We start from the raw sequence: 21755 nt of genomic DNA, 5'->3' as shown, positions 1-21755 counted from the left end.
TATTAATATTATTTAACTATAATAATTATTATAAAATATATTATTTAATATTATTATTTGAATATGATAAATGTAATAAAGAATATTACATAGTATTATTTAAATTTAATGAAGAATATATTTTATCTTTTAATATTAAATATTATTTAATTATAATAATAGATTTAATTAGATTCTAATACAAAATATTATTTAATTGTAATAAAAATATGTTTGTATTTTGCTGAAAATATTATTTAATTATAGTAAAAGTTATTTTGATTTTATTACTCAGAATATTTTTATCTTTTAACAAAAAAAATTCTTTAATTTTAATAAAGAGTATTGTTTTCATCATAGTTTTTTTGTTTTTTAATTAAAAAATCTTTAAATTTTAATAAAGGGTATTTTTATCATTTACCCATTGTTCCTTAACCATTCTTAAAATTATTCCTGCCAACCAAACAATGTAATAAGTAATAATAACAATTCCTATTCTATTCCATTCCCATGAACTAATCTATATAATAGTTATTCTTCCTCTATTATATTCTCTTAGAATGACTATTCTATTCTCATTCTATTCTTTCTAGTGAACCAAGCATGCTATAAATGTTTCATAAGTGTTCTAAGCTTAGAAACTCCTAGGAGCATTCCAAGCATAGAAATGTTCAAAAACATTCCAAGTGCGGAAACGCCCAAAGATATTCCTAAGTGCGTAATACATAACAACAACAAAAAAATAATAATAAAAATAATAAATGTATAAATTTACAAAGCTATTCTTTATTCTTTAAATATATATAAAAGCATTGCCTTACTTATTTTATGTGCATCTTCTTGTTTCATGCATAAAAATTTCTTGTTTTATGCATAAAACTCTTTATAAGAACTTTTATATAAGAGAAAAATGTAAATGCTCAATTTTGACTCCTGACCTTCTCTTCTTTTTCCCACGATGTGAAATAAATCAATAGCTTTATTTGCATTATTTTTTTTTTTTGCACATACCAAGGTTTATTTTTAATCACAATATTCCAATTATGCATGGAATTTTTATTTTCAATAATAAAATTTTCATGCGAGGGGTAAAATTACACTAAGTGTTTCATAAGTGTTCTAAGCATAGAAACTAGCAGGAACGTTTCAAGCGTAGAAATGTTCAAAGACATTCCAAGTGCGGAAACGCCCAAAGATGTTCCTAAGTGTGTAACACATAACAACAACAAAAAAATAATAAAAAAAATTAAATGTATAAATTTACAAAGCTATTCTTTATTCTTTAAATATATATAAAAGCGTTGCCTTGCTTATTTTATGTGTATCTTCTTGTTTCATGCATAAAAATCTTCTTGTTTCATGCATAAAACTCCTTATAAGAACTTTTATATAGGAGAAAAATGCGATTGCTCAATTTTGACTAATTATTATTTCTCGAAGTGTTATGCTATATAATAGGAGCAAATGTGGAATAGTTATAAGAATAAAATTGGAGCAACTATTTCACATAAGGAAGTAAAAGTAATTCAGAATAAATTGTAGGATTTATGACTTACCTTCATATTTAGGATGCTCTAGAGAGCTTGGCTTAGTGACTCAAATATAGAGATAGTTAAAAAAAACTTCATCTTAACCTTTCCTTGGAATACATGTGTTTTACCTTTTTCTTTTTTTCTTCCAAAAAAGTGCACGAAGTACACTATCAAATATCATTACTCCATTATCTAAAACATACGCTCACTACTTAACTACATGGTCATTCTCTTAATATCCCATAAGTCGTTCTTTAACATGCTCTTCCATGACAAGACGTTCTTCTATAATTGAACGTGTTCTCCCAACTATTCTTAAGAAAGCACACTTGTTTCGTATAAATATGAGAGCCTTGGAGGTTATGGGGCAATTATAAACAATTAAGAAATTTAGAAGTGATTATTCTCAAAACTCTCTCAAAGGCTCTTCCAATTATTCTCTTTACTAAGCCCTTTCCATCTGTCATACTTCACCTCTTTCTCCACCTTTTCTTTTTCTCCACCAATTGCTATCAAAGCACTTACACTTCAAGGACTGATTTTTTTTTTGTCGCCTTTAGTACATTCCGCTTCACTAATTGTAATATGTCCTTTCTCCCTACTAAAAAAACCCTATGCAGTAGTAAATGAAAGCAAATGAGTTTTGCAAACATAATCCTTACTATCATTACATGTTTGAAGTTTGAAATTATTAACAAATATAGGCTCTCAAAAAGATTTTTCAAAAAAGATTTTCAACCTTTTCTTTTCTTTGGAAAGGAAATAACTTATTATGAATATAAAATGTTTTATAAATTTATTGGAATAGCATAAAATGTCTTTAAATCCAAGAAGGATGTAAAACATTTTGTATTGCCTTTTTTTCTTGCCATGATCACTTGAAAAATATTATCTTCCTCTTCTTTTGAAATCGATCTACCAAAGCAATAAAATAATAAAATGTCATTATTTTTTATTTTTATGTATTATTATTTTTCAACAAAACAATAATTATTTTTATTTAATCATCTCATATGGATCATATCACTATACTTATTTTTACCAAGATACTAGAATTTTTAATATAATACAAATAACTAAGATCAATTAAAGAAAATTTATATAAAAAAGAAAATAAAATTTTCAGATATGAAAGTGTTTCCTTTCTTTTAATTTCTAATTTATGATTTATTGACTTAAAAAATTAATCAGTATAACAATATGATGAGAAATAAATAAATAAAGATGATTAAATATTATTAATATACAGTATTTTCAATGTTGAAAAAATTGTTTTGGATGTATTGCATAATTGATAAATGTTACTATTTTTATGGAAAAAAATACTTTTTACAACATAATCCAAATAATTGAAAATAATTTTGACAATTTATTCAAATAATAAAAAAAAATTAAATTATAAAATTAGTCCCTCTGCTCTAGTGAAGTTATGAATTTATTCCCTATATAATAATTTTGTTAAAATTGAGTTCTTATATTTTTTAAAATTGACAATATCAATTCAATATGTTAAAATTTTTATATTATCTTTATTGATATGACATTTTCTTGCTGATGTGATTTGAATATGATGATGTGGTATTTTTGATCTATATCACAATATTTTTTTTCAATGTTTTAAATTATGGATCACAAAAATTCAATTCTTCTCTATTTCACAACATTATTTTTTAAAATCCTATAAACTTATTTATATTTTTTATTTATTTCTTTTCCAATTTTATTTAAAACCATTAGCTCACTTTGAATAATTCATGTTCGTACTTATAAAATTTATGTCAATACTTAGTCGCATTATATGGACACTATTATTGCATCATTTGTGAAATGTTACATCATCATTATCATGTCATCAGATTGAATGTTATATCAAAATATCATGTCAATACAACGAAACGCTATATCAACATAAATAATAAAAACTTTTAACACATTGATCTAACATTGTCAATTTTAAAAAATATAAAGACTTAATTTTCACAAATTATTATATACAAACTAAATCCACTACTTTATTAAAATACATGAATTAATTGCATAATTTAACTAATAAAAATATTAAATTTTTCAGTAAAAGATTATAGAATAGATTTTCCTTTAGCAAACGGAGCCATAATAGTAATTTAATTTTTTGAAGCCTGAAAATTTGACTTGTTTGGTAGTACAAACTAAAAAGTGAAAACAAATTTTCTTCGACGGGTCATTCAACAAATAACCGTTTCCTTTTTTTCCGTTTTTCAATTCTTCTGTTATAATAAAACTCCTAAACCCTTCTTCTTTCTTTCTCTCTCTTTCGCTTTAGTCTTAAACCCTAATGTTTCAAAAGTTCTACTCAAAAAAACAAAAAAAGGAATAGTAATGGCAGAAACGAGTCAACTCATCCAGAACATAGAGTCGTTCGTTGATTCATCTCGTTCTCCTACTCAGCAGGTTCACTCACTATTCCCTCAATTTCTTTAAAGTTTCTATCAATTTTAATTTTAGCACAATTTTCTTTTCCTGAGAAGTTCGTGAATATGACAAAAACAAAGGGTAAATTTGTGCCTAAATTATAAAATAGGTCGTAAAAACCTATTTTGTTTTACTTAATTGAGTATTTTAAGCTCCGAATTTTGTGTTGAATAAATTCAATTCTTTTTCTGTCATATAATTTTGAATGTACTGGAAGTTTTACGTTTATATATGCTATATAGGCTGCCAGTTTGGACGTCATTGCTTCATTGTTGAAGAATAATCAGTTAACGATAGAAACACTGGTATGATTCATTTGTACTCAATTTGAAGAAAGGTTGCCCTTTCTATTTCTTTTTCTTTTTTTTTTTTCTAATGGGCCATTTACTTACTCATTTATTTATGCATTTATTTTTTGTGTCAACTTTTCGGCTATGTGTAGCTTGCTTACTTCATCTTTTCTTTTACTTTTGAGATAATAGGTTAGAGAGATGGAGGGGTATTTGACCACTGCAGACAACATTATTCGTGCTAGAGGTAGTAAAATTCAACTGATTGTGTTGTTGGTATTTTTTTTTTGTTCTGTTGATCGTTGTCGAGAATGTCTAGATTTAGTGCTCAATCTATTACTTCATGTCATAGCCTTAATTGCAAGCTCCTTTTTTTTTTCAATATATTTGTCTTTTTTCCCCATATGCATTAAGATTTTATTTGGAATATGTAAATAAACAAATGATGCTTGAACTTCTTGTTATTTGGTGTTCTTTTCCAGGTATTCTCCTTCTTGGTGAAGTTCTCATGCATCTTGCATCAAAGCCATTGGATGATGCCGCTATTCATAGCTTGATACAATTTTTCACAGATAGATTGGTGAGTTTGGCATTCGACGTCAACAATATAGTTCCCTTAAAACAAATGATGACATGTTTGTCATAATTTTGAATCTACTAGTTACTTTTGATTTCAAATCTTCATCATTATTTTTTCATCTCATTAGAATTTGGTCTGGGCATTTTGAGTTTTAACCATTCGATGGCTAGATGCTCACTTGGTTAGACTACGTTCTCTATTTGGATGCTAGCTCCATTGTGTACGTTAGGAGCCTTTTTTTTTTTTTACCATTTCCTAGCACTTTCCATAAGTTAGGCAAAATTTGGTGCTACAAACTAGACTTGGGCTTTCTTTTTTGTACATAACCACCATATTATGTATTACCTTCAAATTTTAGAATTAGATAGATGATAATTTTACTACATCAGGCAGATTGGAGAGCTTTACGGGGAGCACTTGTTGGCTGCTTGGCTCTGTTGAGGAGGAAAAGCAGTGGTGGTATTGTCAGTGAAACTGATGCAAAAGCAGTTGCAGAGTCATATTTACAGAATCTACAAGTGCAGTCTCTAGGAAAGTATGACCGAAAGGTAAAGATATAATTGATATTCCTAATAATGCATGATCATACACATACATGTATTTGAGTGCCTTTCACAAAATAGGTATCAGCCAGATTTTATTCTCTATATATAATATTATAAATTATTGTATATATGAGTGTTGGTTGTTTCACTTTATCTGTAAATGGATCTTCTTGCAGCTTTGCTTTGAACTTCTGCTGTGTCTACTAGAACGCTACCCCAAAGCTATTGCTTCACTGGTATTTTTCTGAGCTTGTTTTCCTTCACTGCATGCTTTATTGGACTGATTTTCGTCTGTTCTTTTATGTATTATTTTTGCATACCATGGGTATCTTATGGAATGAATTTAATGAAGAGTAAAGGAAAGTGATTGATGCAATCTCCTAGATCCTGCTCTGATTGTTTAAGGTTTGGAACTTATTCTAAATTTCTCTATTAAGACTAACAGGGGAAAAAAATTAAAAGCAAGAAGACTAGAAACTACCTGTTTCAAGATTGAAATCATTTTATTTCACCTAAAAAATCAGTTGGAGTTAGTGTGTTTAAAATACCATGATAGAGCCATGGAGCTCATTTCATTCTGTTAATAATTGATAGAAGTGCTTAGGATGATTGTTATAGATTATAGATGAGGTGCTTTGAATATTTTCAATGTCAGAGGGGAGGTAATTCTGATTAGAACAATGGAATTGCGCTAAATATGTGATGCATGCGAGGAATGAACGTGCTAATAGTACACAATTGTGATGCTTGGCACAAGGAATGGAGAATGAGAAAATATAGAATTTCTTTTTCTACAAAGAAAGTGTGAAAATAAACTGCTGTGGTTCTCTCTTTCACTCTTTCTTTTGTGATCATAAAAACCAGCATCTGTGATCCCATCCACGCAAATTCATGCAATATGAAGTCTTAAAAAGTTTGGCAAGTCTCAATTATCATTGTTGTTTTTCTGTTATTAATAATCTGATTGCTGATCTGTGATCCAGGGTGATAACCTTATTTATGGAATCTGTGAAGCTGTTGATGGAGAAAAGGATCCTCACTGCTTGATGTTAATATTTCACATTATTGAGATTTTGCCACAACTCTTCCCAGATCCTTTGGGTCCCTTTACCAGTTTTGCTCATGACCTTTTTGAGAATTTGAGCTATTACTTTCCAGTTCATTTCACACATGTAAGCTTTATGCATGCCAATCTACTCTGCTATATTCAATAGCTGTCATAATCTATTCAGATACATTTGTAGAAAACTGCATTATATATTTATGGTGATGAAATTTAAACTGTCAATACAGGTTTTCCTAGAAACTAATGAGTAATGCATGTGTGGAATTTCCTTTTTGAACCTTTGAATCAAAGATCAGTAATGGTTATTAATTTTATCAATTTATTAAAGATAAGTAGCCAACTTGCTATTGATTTTGTTAGCCCAGAGACCAATATATTTGATGTAAATGGTGTTGGAAGAAGTAAAGGCAATAACCTGATGATCTTTATTTAAGTAAAAAAGGTTCATGTTTTGATGTTTGTTTCTTTTTTTAAAAAATAAAAATTTTAAATGCATACCATCCCTGATACCAATATTGTTCTTATTTTCAACCCTTGTAAAGCTGGAGTTCAGTTCTAAGCTTTTGAACTGACACTTTGTAAGACTTATGTAGCTTCGCTGCTCTTTGTTTCTGGGATTTGTGGTTTTTAGCAGCTGTTGCTGATGAATTTTTGAAATCAAAGTTGAAGTCTGACATTTTTTTTTGGTACTCTTAAAAACTTCATTATATCTCAATGTCCAATGATAGAGTCACTGCTTTCTAATTAAATATGAATACTACTTTGTAACGTGAATTAGCCTTTGTGGTATAATGGGACAGATTGTGAAAGGGAAGCTGCCATATAAAAAGCTTTATACTTCTCTCTCTGTTTAAGTGTCTTTATCAAAATTGCTGAAATGTTATGATAAATTGCCATTTGTTTGGTGCAAGGTGAAATTTCTTGTTAAGGGTATATTTGTGAAGATAACGATTATTTTTTTATTTTAAACAGATATAATTTGGGATGTCCCAAAAAAAAAAAAAAAGGGGAAACGGGGGCACTTAACAGGGACAGAGTTTTGTACCCAAGTGGCCTAGTCTGACCATGGGAATCCTGTATACTTGGGTGGAAGGTGGTTATTTTGGGTTTTCACTTGAATATGGTTATTTAACCCCGTTTTAAGTTGAGTTAGTTGACCAAAGTTACACTAGGGTTAAAATCAATATTTATGTTTACCATGCTGATATCTGGATGTTTCTTTTTATTAAACCTTGGAGTCGTTTGAAATTGGATTCCAAAATTATTTAGGCAATGACTGGGGAAAGGAAATAATGAAGGCCATGCTCATTGACTAGTGCTAACAGAAAAATACTGTGTGCAATAAATCTATTAGAATGTGTACTGACTGGAGGCTTGATTAATGATATTTGGTTCTCTTTTTTGTATTCTCCAGCCAAAAGGTGAGGATGTGAATATTAAAAGGGATGATCTTGCTAGAGCATTAATGGTATGTAATACTTTTGTTTAGACTTCTTCTGTCTTTACAGGTTATATACTTAGTCTTTTGTCCAGAGTTGGGTTATACATTGTTTATAAATGCTGTTATGTACTTTTGGCTGCCAGTTGGAAGAAATATACACAAATTGTTAAGGTCATCTTGCACTTGTTGCTATTAATCCATTTCCAGACATGGAGCTCAAAGTCTGAAGAAAGATACATTAATGTATTTATTTTGCTTTACCGGAAATATGTTGTATACCTCTGTCTTTTTCTTTGTTCTTCCTCCTTCCTCATGCTCATTTATGTTCTTCAAAAATGTCGGTGCGCTTAGATTTCCTTCTTCTTAGTGACTCCTTTTTGAGCAACCTTGTGATCAGTCCATGAAACATGAATTTATTGGAACAGTCAGGAGGAGCTTGGAAAATAATGTACTCTAAGGGTTCTTTCTCTCCATTTGTTTGCTACACTTTGATCTCTTCCGTATGCACAATTTTCAGCAGTCATTTTTTTTCTTCTAATTTTGTAATTCCTGTATTGAAAATAAAGTTTACTTCTTTTATTTCTTAGTTTATTTGAAACCATGTAAATAGTAGAAAAACATATGGAAACACAAGAATGTGGTTGAAACATGTTTTAGAATTTTGGATCAGACCAGCATTGTTGAATAAAGAAGCATTCTTAAAATTTCTAGTAGTTTAAGCTGTATGAAAGTTTCAGCCGGAAAACAGAAAAGATTGTTTATTATTAGCAGTACAATAATGGTTTGCCACTGAAGTAATAAATGATTTGTTACAAGATGTGTACATCTGCATATCATGTTGTAAAATTTCTCAAATGGACATCAATCTTGAATCCACAGATTTGCTAAAATCTGCATATATGACTGTTAGGGAGGTTGGGAATTGGAATTGACCTTTTTTTTCATAGCATTATTACTTTAATATGTTACATGCATGATCTATTTATTTATTATTCTTGCAGCTAGCATTTTCGTCCACACCTCTTTTTGAGCCATTTGCCATTCCATTACTCATTGAGAAACTTTCTTCTTCACTTCCATCAGCAAAGGTCAGTGCACACGAAATAGGGAATTGTTATTTGGAGCTATTTCAATGATCATAATCTTCATTTATGGGCTATTGGAGTGTCTCTTGAAATGTCAAATCTATTGAATGCCAAGTATGCTTGTTCACAGGTTGATTCTTTGAGATACCTCAGTGATTGCACAGTGAAGTATGGAGTAGACAGAATGGCAAAACATGGTGAAGCTCTTTGGTCTTCATTAAAAGATGCAGTATTTACTTCACTTGACGGTGTATTATCATTTACTCCAGAATCCCTTGAAGGTTTATGCCTTCCAGAAAATGAAATTGCAGCAGAAGCTCTAAGTCTTCTACAGAAGCTTATTGTGCAAAATACAAACTTTTTTTTAGATTTAATTGTTGTTGATGAAGATATAAACATGATCTTCAATATGATCTCTAGTTATAAGAGTTACCATGGAATTCCTGCACAGAGCAAGCAGAGACTGCATGCAGTTGGTTGTATCCTTTCCGCTTCTGTTAAGGCTTCGACAGCATCATGCAATAGAGTTTTTGAATGTTTTTTCAGCCGATTGATGGATATTCTGGGTCTCTGTGTTAGAAATTCTTCTGGAAATTTATCTTCAGATGACAGTATTATGATTCCCAAAAGATATAATCATGGAGCTCTTTATCTTAGCATTGAGCTTCTTTCAGCATGCAGAGATGTAATTGCTAGTTCTGAAACAATCATAGCAGCATCTGCTCATACAGAAGAAACATGGAGCTATTTGCTTCGAAGCTTTTCTTCTTCACTTACTAAGGCCTTCTGCTCTGCCTCCATTTGCACTAGTGAAGATAGTCATGATGCAGACGTGTACTTTGGAGGTGAATACTTTTGTCTTGCAATGTAGTTGATATGTCTTCTGTGCTTATCTTCAATCTTCAGCTCAGCCATGCATACTAGTTTGTTCATGGTCCCTCTGATGTAATCGTGCTTATTACATTTTCTCAATCCTGTCTGTCCTTTAGCCTGTGGGGATTAGTAAAGCCGCTGACTTTTATCTATGATATGAGTGGAAGTTATCTTATAGTTTGAAATGCTAAAGTTTGATTTTACTGAAGTTGACTTGTCCCCTTCAATTATATGACTCTCCCCCTTGCTCTGCACCCACCCACACACACACACACACTCTACAGATATTAGAAAAGAGTTTATCATATGATTTAATGTAAACTATCTAAAATGTTTTGACGGACTTGAATGGTTATAATTTTCTGGTTCGGTTCCACCTTTCAGCCCCCTTTTCACTTTAATCAGTAAATTCAAAACCATTGATTTGTTTTGTTTTTGTTTTGATTCAACATGCAGTGAAGGGGTTGCTGATTTTGGCTACCTTCCCTGAAGGCTATTTGCTGATATCGAAACCTGTGTTTGAGAAGATCTTAATGACATTTGTATCAATTGTCACAGTGGATTACAGCAACACATTGTTATGGAAACTGGCACTGAAAGCCCTAGTGCAGATTGGCTCATTTATTGAAAAATGCCATGAATCTGAAAAGGAACCAAGCTATTTGGGCCTTGTCGTTGAAAAAATTGTTTCATTTTCTTCTCTTGGAGATTTTAGCATACCATTTCCATTGAGATTGGAAGCACTCTCTGAAATTGGGACAAGTGGAAAAAGTTATATGCTGAAAGTCGTTGAAGGGTTGGAAGAAGCTATATATGCCAATTTATCTGAGGTTTATGTATGTATGGCCAATTAATTCTTATTCATTAAATAGAATAATTATCATGTGGAAAGATCATCAAATATCCTCATTGAGGAAGATGATGGTTTATCATCTTTAATTTTTCTTTTTTCTGGTAGTATTTGGATAGGTCATGACTTTTCACTGTGCTTAACACGACCAACTCTGTGCAATAACAAGAAGTTATAGACCTTCCTTGATAGTTTTCTAGGGGCTTTTCTTTTACCTTATAAAATCAATTGCCTCTTGTTTGATTGGATGATGATAATTCAGTGTCTCATTCTGTTTGCTTAGGTCCATGGAAGTTCAAATTCAGCAGAAATTGTAACTCAACTTTTGAAATGCTACTCTGATAAGGTGATTCCATGGTATATAACCCTACCCCAAATGTTCTTGTTCCTTTTATTATTTATTTGGGGTGGGCAGTTGGGGAGTGCTTTCTTTCTTCTCCCTTATCCCCATTCTCCTTTCTTTTATTAATACAAAATTATTGTTGGCATGGATGCAGGATACAATGTGCTAAGGGTTTTGATGAAGTCCCGTTGCAATTCACCATTCATATTTGGAACCAAATTGAGCTTAGCATGGTGTTCAATGCTACTCAAACCAACAAAATAGTAAGTTGTTTGAGTTCTTTAGTGAATTTTTCCCTGGTCCTCTGGGATTATGGGGCACTAAATTTTTATTTTTCTTTTTATTTCAGGAAGTTCTTGATGTGATGATGGAAGCAATGAAACTTGCTGTTGCAAGTTGTTCAGAGGAAAACCAAAACATAATAGTACAAAAGAGTTACCATATACTTTCATCAAGCACTTCTTTTCCACTGAAGGAGCTGTTCCGGCAGGAAAGCTTTCAAATTGTTCAAGTGGATAACAGTTCCAGTAGAGATGAATGGATTCTTTCACTTTTTGCAGCAGTGGTTATAGCAGTTCATCCTGAAACATACGTTCCAAATATAAAACCATTACTTTATCTGTTCATGACAACCCTCCTCAAGGGTAATGTTGTGACAGCCCAGGCATTGGGCTCTGTGGTTAACAAATTGGGTCTAGAATCTGCTGGAGTACAAACTGATTGTACCTTGGAGGAAGTGATGGATATAATTCTTAACTTGAGTTTATGGATTTTCCACAGCAATAGCTCTGCTGATATTCAAGCTAAAATGACCAGTGCCCATGACATAAGTTTAATTAATTTATGTAGCAGTATTGGAAGTTGTACCTCCCTTCAAATCCATGCCATTGTTGGGCTTGCATGGATTGGAAAAGGTTTGCTTATACGAGGCCATGAAAAAGTTAAAGACATAACTATGATCTTTTTGCGGTGCTTACAGCCAAATGGGAGAGCAGAAATCTTGCATCAGGAAGAGGGCATCTCTGAGAACAATAATGAGCTGGATTTGCATCATTCTGTGATGAAAAGTGCAGCTGATGCATTTCAGATTCTTATGGGTGACTCTGAAGTGTGTTTGAATCGGGGATTCCATGCAGTAATACGGCCTCTCTATAAGCAGCGGTTTTTCTCAACAATGATGCCAATTTTGCAGTCTCTGATTATGAAATCTGAACCACTATCAAGGTATAGAAGATCTTTCCTTTTCAGTCCTTTTTTTTCCTTGGCATGTGTGTCTATATATATATCAGTAACCAATTTCCATTTTGTCTGGTTGTAGTGCATACTTGAATGATTTATCTCAACATACAAAATAATAAATTGTTGAAACTGAATTTAATTGTCCTTGCTTATGGTTCTTTCTCAACATATTGAAAATGCAGCTTTAATTTCATTACTTTGCTGCTTTGTCACATCATAACAACATCTGCATGCATTTCAATCTTCCTTACTTGAAGTATGTAGGTTAAGAATAGTAACTCTGTATTTCTTGCCTATATATATCTAATAAGATACTACCATGTGAAAATCATAAAACGACATCAGTTCAAAAAGTTGTCTTGTCTGGGTTAAATATCAGAAAAGATATTCTGATAGGAGAAAGTGTTTGCTTATACCTGGTAAGGCTTGTTTATATTATGTTTCAACAAACAGTGAGACTTTAACGAGGCAAATCATTGTTGCGATGCTGTCAATTGTTTGAGCATAATATTATTTGTTTAGTTATTATTGCAATCATTTAGTAATAAATCACATTATATTAAAAGGAAAAGGTAAAAGCATTATCAAACTGTAATAAAGATTTTACCGTATCAATAATATCAAATAAAACCAGAGAGGAAGACAAAATTGACAGCATATATACAATTAATGTTAGATTTTTGTTGCTGTTCTAACTGGATGGGTCTACGTCCTCATTCTTTTTCCTCTTTCATTGTATTGATATAATCAAACACGAACTAGCTGTTTTTTGAGTTACTTAACTTCAGGGCTGCATGTTTCTTAGGCACTGCTGACATAATTGAATTGATTGACCACCAGACTTGTGAGAAATGTTTATTGGTAAATTTGGATTGATTTTTCACTAAACTGCATATTTCAGACCTTTGCTGCTTCGGGCTTCTGCACATATTATTGTAGACACTCCACTAATTGTTGTCTTGAGTGATGCCAAGAAGGTTAGTATTGAAATTTCTTACACTTACTGCAATAGATTAAGTCTTTCTCAGATATATTAGACACTTGGAGAAAGCTGTCTATTACACTAACCCAAAATTTATTTATGTAGATAATTCCAATGCTGCTGGATGGTTTGTCCGCATTAAGCAATGATATTCTGGATAAAGATGTTATTTATGGTCTCCTGCTAGTCTTGTCTGGAATATTGATGGATAAAAACGGTGAGCCTAATTGTACATTGGTAGATTGTTATTATCTGATAGAACTTCTCTTCTGTATATGCATTTTGAGTCTTTTACACAGATTTATTTACTCCTTAAAGGTTTTATGTATTGTGAGAAGATAAAAGCTAAAGAGATTTCATACATTGAATAGTTGTAGAACATCTTAATGTCAACAACTAAATTTATGTTCTCACAAATCACCTAGCTCTGCTTGGTTACTACGTTTCTAGTTTCTTTAATTTTGCAGTTAAGCAAATTGCCAAAAATTGCAAAAACATTTTTGGTAAAAAAAAGCAAATAGCTGAAGAAAAAAACAACTTTACCAGAATGGTTGTAAATAAATGGAAACTGTTTTTTCGTCATCTATGAGAGAAACTTGTCGATTCTTCAAAACTACATTTTTGCTTTTATATCAAACTTTTACTTTTTACTATTGTATCCATATATTGCTCTTTCATTTACTTTCAAAACCCAAAAGTGGTCAGAAGTGGCAACCTAGGTTATCTTATTTTGGGTTGTTGTGCATTGTCAGCAGCACATCATTGCTTCTCTAGATTTACTGTAGAAAACATTTGAAATGTCCGCCAGAAATATGTCTGTTGTTAGGTGGCTTCCAATGAAGGTTGCCAGAATATAAATACAAAGCCATCAAACCTGGTGCTATCACCTGATATAAAATTATTGTATTGTACTATTACATTATCATTTTACATTCACAGTGACTCTCCACTTGAGTTTTCTACTGATGTTTATAAATATTGTGTATGCATACAGGTCAAGAAGCTGTTTCAGATAGTGCACACACTATCACCAATCGTCTCATTGAACTTATTCAGTACCCTCATATGATGGTAATAGATACCTTTACAAGGAGAATGAATGTATTTGTTTATCCTCTTGTGCTCTTAAGCAGATTGTTATTTTATGAAATAGCATTCTGGCAATGGTCAATCTCTCTGCCTCCTCTCCCACCTGCCACCCCTTCTCCTCCAACCCAAAGAAAAGGGGGAAAAAAAAGCCATCATCATTTCATATTTACCTAACAGAACTGTATTTCATTTCCAGTTAATCCATTTACCAATATCTAACGGTGGTATTTGAAATTTTTTTTTTCTCTTTTGGCATCTTAAGCTTGTTCGTGAGACAGCTATTCAGTGTCTCGTTGCCATTTCTGGGCTATCCTATGCGAGGGTTTATCCCATGAGAACACAGGTAGTCAACCATGGAGAACATTTGCTTTTCTGGAATATTTTACTACCTCATTTTGGCTGCAAGATGTTTCTCTAGAATGTACCAGGGCCAGACAAATAGGAGTTCTTGGTCCTGGATTATATTTGATGAGCTATCATCAAGACTCTGTTTCTGTTATTTTTTTGGGTGCTTGTGTTGCATTTAAATCTGTATCTTCATTGTTAGCAGGTGCTACAAGCTATAGCAAAGGCTCTCGATGATCCAAAGAGAGCTGTTCGTCAAGAAGCTGTCAGATGCAGACAAGCATGGTCAGTATTTTACATTTGTATTTATCTTCAGTGTGCAACAACAGCTTGCATGCATATTTTTTCAGTTTTATAGTTGATGTGCATCACGGATGGTTTCACTCATTTATTAAACAGGGCATCAATTGCATCAAGAAGTCTTCATTTCTAACATCACGAGTTTGCTTCGCTTCCGAGGCTAGCCAGGTGCAGTAAATATTGCTACGAATTCTTAAGTGATCATTTGGCATAGTAAGAGAACTGTAAATTACTATTTAACACTTCCATTTGTAAATATTTTTTCAAAGTGACTACAATTTTGTTTTGTATTTCAGCAAAAGAAATGAGTGGCAAGAGGTGATCTTTTTCTGTTTCAACAAGTGATGAGGGGATAATTAAATGCTATTTCTGTTTAGCGAGCACAGAAGGAAGCAAAATGAAACATATTTGTCTTTACGGCTTCAGTTCAAGAAACATGATCTAATCAGATTTGTTAAATAAAACCTAGTAAATAATAAAAAAGTGCTGTTATAGTTTTTGCATGGAATGGAACAGGCGGTTTTTGCTGCTATTGGTATTGACAAATGATGTCTCTGGCTATTATGGTTTTAACTCTAGCTGTGTTGTACTATAACAGCTGGGGGCTTGTCTTTGAATGATCTTACGAGCCGTTTTGTAATGGCTTTAGTAAATGAAACCTCAAATTGGGTTTTTCCAATAACAAAATTGCTCGCTGATCACTTAATATTGTGCAAAATGGAAAGTGTTTTAAGGACATGTTAATAGGATTCAGATGGGTGCATGGTGGCACATTCATGGATTCGAAGTTAAAGAACAGACTACGTACAAGTAAGCCACAGCGGCCAACTAACAAAACTTTGCATTTTTCTATCAAAAGTGGCAATGATGATACAACACCCCACATAAAAAAAAAAGGCTAGAACGCACGACGCAGCGTTTCTGGGAAAAATACAGACTATTCTGAGGACGTTCCACGTGAAAACAGCATTTCTAAGTTACATTTGCCCCGTCCCTTTGTACAATAATATCACTCTTTCGCCTCTTTATGGTGTTCCAAGGAAAGAAAAAAAAAAAAAACCCTATATCTGAACCGAATTTAACTAGGATCCAAAAACAAATAATTGTATATATTTGGGAATACAAATATGGGGATATCACACTCTCTTGATTTATTTGCTTGGAAATAAATCTAGTCAGTCAGTGCCCAACAGTTGCAAAACTCTTCGAAACTTCTAAAAAGGTTGTCCCTATTTATACATGCACCAATCATTCAGACAAGTCATCCTCAGCTCCACTATACTGATCAACATCATGGTGTCGTGCAAGCTTGTGTGATCTTCCGAGACCATCTTCGGCATCTAGCCTTCCTATCTTTGAGCTCGACATACCGCCCCTTGAGCTGGAATAAACCTGATTGCATGCCAGAAAACAAAAAAAAGAAAGATGTTTAAGAATTAAAACCCAGTATACTCATGGTGCAAACTCCCATAGCTTGGCTTTATGACCTTACCTCTGGCTCTTTCAGTTCTATTGCAGCAACAGTTGATCTCCTCCTTACAGTTATTCTAGCAGGTATAGGAAAATGTTCAATCTCATCACCAGTTCTTCCCTCTCTGGCCCTCTTTTTTCGTAAATTAAGCTTTGTGGGAAGAGGCTGCAACATGAGAAGAGTGCGTTTACGTCAGAGAGTAATCAACAGAATTTCTGCCAAAACTGGATTGACAAAGATTTAAATTTTGCTCAAGTGTATACCACATAGCGAGCTTCTCCTTCATCAAACGAAACAAGGTATGTCGTTGGGTCATTTGCATCATCACCCCGTACCTGTAAAGGGGTCAGAAAGAGAGATTTTTGGGCAACTTAAGTGCTAACTCCATCTTGTGCAAAGTACCATTACAAAAAACAAATTACGTACATCCCAATTGTACTCGCGAACCCAAGAATATGAGACATCTTCATGCTCATCATACATACCCTTCGATAGCTGTCACCATTAAAAATGAAAATTAAAATGACAAAGCAATTCACTGAGAATCAACATATTGAAAGTTAGGCAATATGCAGCAAAAACTGCAGCGCTGATACATATACATAATATGTGGAACGCAAGGCATTTCTACCTCATCAAGAGAAGGCACCATGTATGCCAAAAATTTCTCTGGATTAGCCGGATCTGAGCTTGCTGCCAGATAACTTTTCATAATGGCCTGCAATTAAAAAAAGAACAAAAAAAATCTCATACGAACTCAATATATAGTATCATTAGCAACTGTGTCCCATTGTTCCTTAGTGAATTTATATAAGCCTTTCTTTCTCTTTCTAAACAATACCATAACATTCCAGTTATTGCCTAAAATAAAATTGCAGAATAACTATGATCATTACTTGAATAAAAGCAGCAGAAATGCTATCAACTATTTGCAGCATATTCATTGATAACATTAGGGCCTTGAGACTGCATGGGAATTAATGTAAAAAAAAAAAACCATCAATGCATAAAAATAATTTTCTACTTAAGAAAAATTACAGGTTCCATAGAAATCTCCGGGCCAGCAAAAAGATTCCTGAAACATTTCAGGCATATATCACATTAACTTTTATTTTATTTTATCAGAAATAATAACTTAATTATGCAGCACATTCTTTTAATCTTATTCTACTAATCTTCCAGATTACAGGATTTACACTTACCAGAATGCTAAGATACCAAACAACTATAGTAATCCTTCTGATATGTCTCAGAAAGTTAGCTAATTTTATAGCAGAATACACAAGTAATGCTCTGCATGGATGCAATAAAACCATATGTTGACTCACCCTTGATTCATGCTCATCACGAACAGAATCATCCAGCTTGCTGAAGATTTCTGAGTCAGCTGTAGGAGCACCATCAAATGCCACCATAACGAACTGATCATTATACCTGGTACAACCAAATCAAAAACAACAGATATTAGTATGCTGTAACAAAGCACAATAACCAACGATTGAATTCTAAAATTTTTATACTCTAATAAACACGAATATCCCAAGAAATCCTCACTATCTCATGATTCTAGATCAACTAACTCATATTCTAGAGCAAGCTTCATATTCTAACGCATATTCTAAAGCAACAATAGCAAATGATTGAACTCTATAAGTTTTATAATCCAATAAAAACTCATATTCTAGAACAAGCTTCATGCCTATTCATGATCGACTAATGCACAGGGACACTGATAGATTAAACATACAATGTGCACAATCAAGATTTTCTACATGCACGAGAGCCTAAAAAGAAAATAAAAGCAAAAACGTAAAAGCACCAACTAATTTCGTACCGATCAAAATCAGGTAAGAGGGGCATAACTTCAACAGGCTCCAAGTTTTTATTGGTTGCGTGAACAGGACGTAACTTGGATGCCTCAAATGATGCCTCAATTTCTTTAATTTGTCTTTCCCTGATATAAAATTGCCAACATTGCCATTCAAGACGCACAGTAAGTGGAAGTAGACAAGTTTCTCACAAATCTGCTTCTAATAAAAATTTCTTTTCAGAGAGGGAGGTTGGAATAAAACAAACCTATTGTTAAGGTTCTCCAAAATATTGCGGCCTCCCTTAAGTTCTCGCAGTTCTTTTGCTTGCTTTTCAGTTAAAGACTGCAAGTGCCAATGTATTTAGCTTTGACACTGCTTTTGATAAAATTTGTCAAGAACCTCAAATATGAACAGGGTAGTTAGTAATTACCTGTTTTGTTGACTCCATACTAAGTGGGGATATGTACTGTGTTTTAACCAGCCAAGAAACACCTTTGTCAGTGGGTCTTTCTTTTCGTCTTATACCATCTTTCTTTATAGGGGTTACAGCTTCATCATCATGCAAGAGTTCTGCATCTTCTGGGGCAAGAGATGGTCTAACACTAGGAGGACTAGTTAAACAAACAGAAAAGAGATAATTAAAACCGTGGCATATAAATCCAAGATCTAAGAGAAAGTTTTAGGGGACTGAAATATGATACTTGTATACACTGAGGTCAAGCAGGTCCAGTGGTATCCCAAGATCTGGCTCAACAAAAAGTTTAGGCTTGTACATTTTCTCCAGAGAAGTGATGGTGTATTTTGTAAACCTGCAAGGACGAAGTGCATATTAACATGAAATTTTTGACATCGAGACCAAAAACTAAAACCAGCTTATAAGTTCAAACTTTCACAAGTCCAATAATATTTTTCTTCAGAAGCAAAAGAAGAATAACACAGAAGTAACATCATTAAAGGGAAATATTAAAAAAAGCAGGTATATGCATCCAATCAAACAGCCAATAATAAATTGGATCTTGGATTTTTAAAGGAGAAGGTACATAGTAATCTTTCTTTGAAGCAAAAAGGCTAGTTCATACCGATCTTTATCTTTCTTCAAAGCCATGAGTTTGGGCTGTGCACTTGGATCGGGGAGTTCATTTCGGAATCTACAGAATATAAGTGTTTATCACTATATGAAGTAAACTATATATATATATACCATACTCAAAATGAATTACAACAAATCTAAATGCAAGGAACAGTGGAAAGACACATTTGAAAGAAATTCACTTCCCATCGTTCATAAAACTTCTTCAGCTATAATATGCATGAGTTCTACAACATCTTACGTGAAGAAGCGTGAGAACTGATAATTTTCAAGTTAATCTACAATCCACCAACCTATTTGTTCCAAAGTATGCAACAATAAGAGAGATATGCAACACTGATTACTCTATCAAACTCCATATATTTTACAGACCTGTAACACCCCCACCCCCAAGTCTTTGGCCATAAATGATTTTCATCCTTAAATCAGAAGGCCAAAAAGACAAATGGAGAAAGCTTCCACTAGGGACACGAGACAACATCATTCAACCTAAACTATATAAAACATGTTAAGACAAGAAGATAAACATGAAAACTTAAAAAGTTTAATACCTAAATTTGATGTTGCCTAAGAACCAAAATGAAAGTATAAATTAGAAAGAAACAGCATTTCAACATACTCACTTCAACTTGCACAAAAATGTAGTTGGCTTCTTTAACCTATTCTCAATCCTCTCACCACTCAAGAACGGTGTAGCCCTCCTATCTCCCATCCGTGACCCTACCATAGAACCATGCCCTTTCCCAGAAGGCATCATCTGGGTCTTCTGGGACTCCTTCATCTGCTGCCTATGCTTCTCCTCTTGCCTTTGCTTCTCAAACTCCCTCTTTTTCCTCAACCTTCTCTCCTCCTCTGTCTCCACCCTTCCCGCAGGTCCGTTCGGCTTCTTCACAGGAGGCATCATCGGCTTCTGATCTCTAACTCCAGCCGCATGATTGGAATGCCCATGTTCGCGTCTTCCAGACCCCAAAAAATCCCTATTCCCTCCTTTACTGCGCTCATTTAACCCCTTATCCCCAACACTCTCCTTTGGAGGAGGCGGCGGTGGAGGCGAACTCGGGGGAGGTGGTGGAGGGATCGCAGAACCCGGAGAACTCGGGGGAGGAGGTGGGGGAGGTGGCTGCGCTGGCTGCATTGCTGGATTACCATACTGTGATGGATACTGTGAAGGTGGATAGTACATTGGAGGCTGCGAGTTGATCGCATTTTGCGGCATTGTAGGCAAAGGAGGAGGAGGGGGAGGTGGATAGGAAGAATCCGGAGGCGGAGGAGGAGGAGGGGGATAAGAATATTGCTGTTGTGTAGGTGGAGGAGGTGGTGGGTGTTGTTGTTGTTGGGGCGGTCTTGAAGGAGGGTAATGGTAATTAGAATTCGGATTCATTTTATTGTAATTTTGACCATAATGTTGTTGTTGTTGTTGTTGTGTTGTTGTTGTTGTTGGGGTGGAAGAGGGTTTTGATTTTGAGGTGGTGGAGGAGGGAATGATTGTGGAGTGAATGGCCTATATGAGGCCATTCTTTCTGTTTCTTATTTTCTTGATCACAGTATCAAAAACAGAGATAAACCAATACGAACCCCAGAAAAAGGGTAGTACAAGAGCAAAGTTGAGATTCTGAACTCAGGGTTTCTTTTCTACAAGTTGGAAACCGTTGAACCGGGTACTCACTCAAATTGGAAATTTTCAACTTTTTGTTTTAAAACCTGATCAATAAAAACCCCGACAGCAACACGAATTCAAAGTTTTGATATCCCAATCTCCAAAATTCAGCTGAAGTAGCCAAACTAGAGCAAAATCAACCGCCAATTTTTGAATTTTACCGGTCAAGCAAAAATTAACTAAAAAGAAACGTTGAAGAAGCTAAACAGAGCAAGGAATTGAGTTCCCAATACCTGAAACCCTAACAAAGAGATAGAGAGTGAATTGGAATCTAACCTCTAAAGATAAGAATGCAAAAATCATCTCCAAACATATATATTTGAAAAGAAAGCACTAATCGAGAGAAAATCCGAACTACAAATTCTTCAAATACAATTTAAAAATGAAAAAGGGCAAGGCTAAGTCGAGATGGAATGTACAGAAACCCTAGGCTAGATACCAGAGAGAGAGAGAGAGAAAGAGGCAAAACCCCAAAAACTTTGAAGAGAGAGATTTTGGGATCGAAAAGCACTAGATTGAGTAGATTTGAAAGATTGCAAAAAATTTACGAAAGCGCATTGATATATGTATGTACACAACTACAACAGAAAAATTAGAGTGACTAACCGGAAAAAGCATGTCGGAACAATAGGGAGGTGAGTTTGCCCGTTTTATTCGGCTGACTCAGCTTTGGATTTTCTTTCCTTTTTTTTTTCGCATATTTAGTAGTAATATAAATATATATATATTAGTTTTG

General features: G+C 33.6%; 2 protein-coding genes across 5 annotated transcripts; one reads left to right on the top strand and one right to left on the bottom strand.

The window, feature by feature from the left end:
- On the top strand, positions 3702–16049 carry LOC18596022 (MMS19 nucleotide excision repair protein homolog). 4 transcript variants are annotated; one of them, XM_007024248.2, is made up of 21 exons: positions 3705–3941; positions 4205–4267; positions 4445–4499; positions 4735–4832; positions 5222–5380; positions 5554–5613; positions 6361–6549; positions 7858–7911; positions 8886–8972; positions 9100–9814; positions 10299–10678; positions 10976–11049; positions 11190–11298; positions 11385–12259; positions 13176–13251; positions 13362–13473; positions 14251–14327; positions 14608–14688; positions 14896–14975; positions 15090–15158; positions 15287–16049. In XM_007024248.2, exons 1-20 carry the CDS (start codon positions 3870–3872, stop codon positions 15121–15123), a joined length of 3450 nt encoding a protein of 1149 aa, XP_007024310.2. In that variant the 5' UTR covers positions 3705–3869; the 3' UTR covers positions 15124–15158; positions 15287–16049. The 4 variants fall into 4 exon arrangements, 3 of the variants coding, with proteins under 3 accessions (XP_017978850.1, XP_007024310.2, XP_017978849.1); XR_001928520.1 differs by having other exon boundaries at positions 3706–3941; positions 15090–15203; XM_018123360.1 differs by having other exon boundaries at positions 15090–16049.
- On the bottom strand, positions 15856–21651 carry LOC18596021 (protein PAF1 homolog). Its single transcript, XM_018123362.1, is given in 13 exon segments — positions 15856–16382; positions 16483–16626; positions 16725–16796; positions 16888–16956; positions 17093–17179; positions 17790–17895; positions 18296–18415; positions 18538–18614; positions 18703–18883; positions 18974–19081; positions 19352–19420; positions 19986–20800; positions 20803–21651. Coding segments are annotated over 13 exon segments (2067 nt in total). The 5' UTR covers positions 20878–21651; the 3' UTR covers positions 15856–16238.

Source organism: Theobroma cacao, chromosome 6, assembly GCF_000208745.1.
Source record: "Theobroma cacao cultivar B97-61/B2 chromosome 6, Criollo_cocoa_genome_V2, whole genome shotgun sequence".
Classification (NCBI taxonomy): domain Eukaryota; kingdom Viridiplantae; phylum Streptophyta; class Magnoliopsida; order Malvales; family Malvaceae; genus Theobroma; species Theobroma cacao.
The sequence above is the reverse complement of the archived record's forward strand: the minus strand, read 5'-3'. Positions and strand labels throughout refer to the sequence as shown.

Coding starts and splice junctions, on each gene's coding strand:
- LOC18596022 (XM_007024248.2), top strand. CDS start 3,870: ATGGCAGAAACGAGTCAACTCATCCAGAACATAGAGTCGTTCGTTGAT. Junction 4,268..4,444: donor AGTTAACGATAGAAACACTG/GTATGATTCATT, acceptor TTGAGATAATAG/GTTAGAGAGATGGAGGGGTA. Junction 14,976..15,089: donor GTCAGATGCAGACAAGCATG/GTCAGTATTTTA, acceptor TTTATTAAACAG/GGCATCAATTGCATCAAGAA.